Source organism: Drosophila mauritiana, chromosome 3R, assembly GCF_004382145.1.
Source record: "Drosophila mauritiana strain mau12 chromosome 3R, ASM438214v1, whole genome shotgun sequence".
Taxonomy (NCBI): domain Eukaryota; kingdom Metazoa; phylum Arthropoda; class Insecta; order Diptera; family Drosophilidae; genus Drosophila; species Drosophila mauritiana.
Genome location: NC_046670.1, coordinates 23,319,935 through 23,324,719, shown reverse-complemented (window position 1 = coordinate 23,324,719; position 4,785 = coordinate 23,319,935). Strand labels below are relative to the sequence as shown.

General features: G+C 40.7%; 1 protein-coding gene across 1 annotated transcript; it reads left to right on the top strand.

Moving 5' to 3' along the window:
- Nucleotides 1-1,120: 1,120 nt before the first annotated feature.
- Nucleotides 1,121-2,885, top strand: LOC117145682. Its single transcript, XM_033311424.1, has 5 exons — nt 1,121-1,248; nt 1,317-1,541; nt 1,597-1,777; nt 1,898-2,586; nt 2,657-2,885. The coding sequence occupies exons 1-5, from the start codon at nt 1,121-1,123 to the stop codon at nt 2,883-2,885; spliced, it is 1,452 nt and encodes a 483-aa protein (XP_033167315.1).
- Nucleotides 2,886-4,785: the final 1,900 nt, after the last annotated feature.

The window sequence follows — 4,785 nt, the reverse complement described above, 5'->3', positions numbered from 1 at the left end:
ACACAGAAAGCCCAGGTGGCAGCAAAAGGTGCAAAATGTTTCAATACAGAGGTCGATAGTCAAAAATCAGTGGGGAGAAATGGATATGTTGCCTAACTCTAGTACACACAATACATTATCTATTTAAGGAAGTTAAATAGAAGTTTGTGTACTCTTTCTTAATGCTACTTCAAAATAAAATTAAATAGCACTCATTTAATTAAAATAAAATTAGTTTAAAGGAAATTTAAATAGCACGCTTTACGTCGTTTTATATATTTTAAAGTCACGCTGACTACCACGTTTACCATTACAATGAGGCTTTTAAAAATCAAATAGTTTTTGCATAACAAATGCTTTTGCTGAATGAATAATGCTTTCAGTCGAATGAGAGCTTATATTGTGGGTAATTTTTATACCAACATGTTTACATACAGATTTCAATTAAAAATGTGTGCCTTATTTCGTATGCAGTCGATGACGCATGTTTTGTGAATCGACCTGGTTAAAATGATCGGTTTACAGCTTAAGTGTGACGATTTTAACTCGGTTTCTGTATCATCTGGGTCTCAAAATGGTTGAATTTCTAGTGAACGTAAATGCACACACACTCTCACACACTGAAGTGTGCTGTTTTGCGGGTGAGTGTGTATTTAAATCCTTATTGCGACACCTGCACAAAGCAAATACCAATTAAAGGCTTTTCACATGCAGTCCAATGCCAACTTTGGCTGGGTGGTAAGAAATTCGTGTGTGGCAAGGAGACCGAACATGCATGCCATTAAGTTGCCACACCCCACCCACTCCCTCTCTTTGCTGCACTTAAAAAAAAGTACCATAAGGTTCTTAAGTATTTTTAAACATTTTTTCTTACTCCCAGAAGCAGATATGCTTTTATTTTGTTTTAAATTAGAAGTTATTTTAAGGCTTTATTTTAACATAAAATAGAGTTTAAGTGCTATATAATATATTTTTCTCTCTGTGGGCGGGCAGCTACTCGTAAACGGAGGACAAACAAATTTACACAAATGGTAGCTGACCGTGTCGTGCTTGGTCAAGACCAATTTATATGGCCCGGTCAGTTCGGCACGAGTTCCTGGAGTTCGAAGATCGGGTTATTAAGCGCCTACGGTGAGCAGATATGGGTGAAACTGAAAAAGCCAAGGGCCAAGTCCTGGCCAGGAAGAGAGGCTACGGCTTTGTTACCAACATCAAGGATTACTGCACCAATTGTACACTCGCAGGATTCGCTTACATCGCCAATTCGAGGTGAGTTGTCCAACCTCCAAAGGTATAATCCCCAAACATTTGCTTGTTTCCATTGTGTGTGTGTGTAGGCTGCATTTCACGGAACGCATTTTCTGGTTGATTTGTGTGTTCATGTCGTCCTTGGGCTGCTATCAACTGATCATGGGATATCAGCGGAGTTTTCCCACACGAGCTGTGAGCATTGTATACGAAAGTCTGCCGCCATTTTCCAAATGGAAATTTCCCGCTGTCAGCGTCTGCGAACTAGCCTACCGTGGAAATCTTTTTCCCAAATTCGAGGAATACATAACAAGGTTGCGATTGACAAGAGGTCTTAGGTCTATTAATGAGAGGTTATTACTTTTTTAGTTTGGGCGTTGACGTGACGGGTGATTACCCATACGATGTGGAGACAGGTATATCTATCCTTCTATTTCCTGCTTTATACAATGAGAACGGACTGAAGGGAAAGTGTGGCACAGTACACAAGAATTGCACAGCAGCGTGTGCAAGGTGTCCTTCGGATAACTATCGGCAAATACTGACCTGGGTGAGTAGGTCCTAATTGAAATAAAATAAACTTCCAACTGAAATAAAGAAATCAATGAATCAAAAAAGTGATTCTTTAAACATAAATATCTACTATAATTTGTTGTTGGAATTTTGCCAGTATGGAGCCAACTGCTCAGATCTGTTCGTGGAGTGCAAACTATCCCATGTACCCTTCGATTGCTGCCGGCACTTTCTGCCCCTTTTGACACCGTTTGGCCGCTGTTATATGCTCAATTCGCTACTGAACAATGAACCTGGCTCGAAACACTGGCTGCCCAACGAGTTGGATCCCGCCTATCAGAAGGCAGTGATAAATGTGATCACTCGTTTGGATGTACAAATAAGCGTGATAAATGCGGAAGATATTCCACACACGGCCTTCTTTCCGCCCGGAATTCCTCTTATAACCGAGGGCTTGAGCAAGTATATGCAATTTAACCAGGTCGCCATGAAGAACGATCCGGATGTTAAGGATATAGATCCGAAGATCCGCAGCTGCTTTTTCCCAGAGGAGATACCGGCTGACAGCATATACAAGTCCTACAGCTTCAGCGTCTGCATCACCGAGTGCATTAGGCGTTTGCAGATGAAGGCCTGCAACTGCACGTCGTTCCTGTACAATCCCAATGCCGATCCACGGTATCCGGACTGCGATCTGGAGGGATTCTTGTGTCTGGAGAAGACTCGTATGATCAAGCCGGATTCCAGGGTGCTGGTGAACAACAACAAGGGCAACAATGCCAGTTGCGGCTGCTTGCCGTCCTGTAATGATGGCGACATTACTACCATTTACGAGCCACTCTTATTGTAAGTTTATTACATTTGGGCTCTAAGTCCGAGCATGATGCTTATTTGCATAAATTCCCACTTCCGGCAGTGTTAGGAATCCAAACAAGTACTACAACGGAACTCTGGACATGCCCTTCCTGCCGACGGATCAGTATCGCCGACAGTCCCTTCGCACTCCTCTGGATGTCGTGGTCTCCATGGGCGGCATGCTGGGTCTTTTCCTGGGGGCCAGCATCCTCAGTGCCATCGAGTTTGTCTACTATTTCACAGTGCGACCCCTAAGCAACATGCTGGGGGCTCGCGCCGCTCGTGCGTAATTGGTCAACTGCCAGCGGCAAATCGAAAGCCAGTGCAAGAAGTTTTCGAAAAAAAAGATATGCATATAAAACTACTCAGTTATTTATACATAACAGATATTGTACATTCTATTTCTTAATTAGCACAATTATTCTTTTTCTTACATCAATTTTTTTTAATCACTAAATCGAACATTTTTATTATAAAAAGGCAATTGCATATTCTTTAAGTGTATTCGCGGAGTTAACCAAAGAGAAGTATATTGAAAAAGGAGAACGAAATCCGGAGTCTCCCGAGTCGGATGCGCCTTGACCTCAGTCACAAGCGGCGTATGCGCAATTTAAAAATTTTATTAAATATTTGCTCGACTCGGTCACTGCAATGCGCATTAAAAATGCAACCATGGCATGCCGTCAGGATGCCAAGGATATTCGTACCGAAAAGCGATGCTGTGCGAGCCAAGTGTGAAACTGAAAATCAATGAAACTCACAATTTGCCCAGTCAGCAAACGCCTCTTGGCGACAACTGCAACCATTTCACACTTATATACATACATATGTATGTTATATATGTACATATTGTCGCCTCAGATTTGGCCACCTTTCAAGCTTGTTAAGTTTTCCATTCGGCAGGGCCACGTTGTTTAGTTTTAAATATTTAAAACGACACAACAATAGAAAAGTGTGCTAAAAGCAAACGAGAGAAATGTAATCACATTAATTCTTTGCCACAGGCCTTTTTCTTTGCCTTTGCCTTTTTCGGTCATTGTTGCCTTTGGTCACCTCCACAAAGGTTAATTAATTATGCTCTACACCAATTAAAAAGACACGAAATGGGCCTAAGCTTTTAGCGCACGGAAAATTCGAGTGAAATGGGCTTAAAAGGGAATGTGGAACACGGTTAGACGTGGGTCGTTGGGAATATTTAAAAAGCACATTCGAAACCAATTAAAAATTAATTATGACAAACTAAGAGCAAAACCTAATAGGAATTTGTGTTGTAATAATTTTGAAGATAATAAGTTCATGAAATGAATAGTAACAATTTCAAAACAAACCATTAAAACCAAGCACAAACTATTAAAAAGAAAGTTTATTGATAAAGTACATCGAAAGTTTATTATTTATTAGTTTAAGATTTAAGTCCAAATTGAAATGTCAAGCCTCCTTGTTATAAAACAATTTTAAAAGCATGAAAAGCATACTTAAAGGGCATTAAAGGACTTCATAAAACTTAGCCCAACAACTTTTACTACTAAAAGGACCCAAGGAAATGGAATAAAAATCTCTGACCGCCACTTCCCGCAAACTCATAAATAATACTCTCCTTTTCATGCATACATATACATATATATATATATATATATAAATATAAATATATATTTTTTTCTGACTTTCTTTGAGCATGCCTTTCCATTTCATTTCATTTGCCGGCGGGACTTTGCCTTTTTCTTTAACACATTCATGTCCCGCACTCGTATTTATGGTGCATTTGTATATGGTTTATGATGGAAATCCCCTCCGCTCACTCAAAGGATTCCCCCGAACAAAGCGGCCAAGAGGGGAGGTCAAACGAATTGCCGACCCGAGTGCAGTGAAAGTGTAGCGCCAGCTACAATGTTAACCGTATCTGTCCAGAAAAACTTGGCCAGGACATTGTTGCCAGTGACTGGGCGTATCATTTATCAAGCTCAGCGAAAAAGAGAGGAAAAATGACGGAAGGACGACACGAAAAAAGGAACAAAACTAAAACAGAAATAAGGAAACGAGAACATTTTTGTCATGTTAAACTGTCAGAGTGCGCATTTAGTCATTACTTACGTTTTCTGCTTTTCCGCTCGCACTTTCCTCGGCTGTCAGTCTCATGGAAATGCAACGCACACACTCACACCGACGCACACACACACACCTCCGCATGTC

Coding starts and splice junctions, on each gene's coding strand:
- LOC117145682 (XM_033311424.1), top strand. CDS start 1,121: ATGGGTGAAACTGAAAAAGCCAAGGGCCAAGTCCTGGCCAGGAAGAGA. Junction 1,542..1,596: donor TTCGAGGAATACATAACAAG/GTTGCGATTGAC, acceptor TTACTTTTTTAG/TTTGGGCGTTGACGTGACGG. Junction 2,587..2,656: donor ATTTACGAGCCACTCTTATT/GTAAGTTTATTA, acceptor CACTTCCGGCAG/TGTTAGGAATCCAAACAAGT.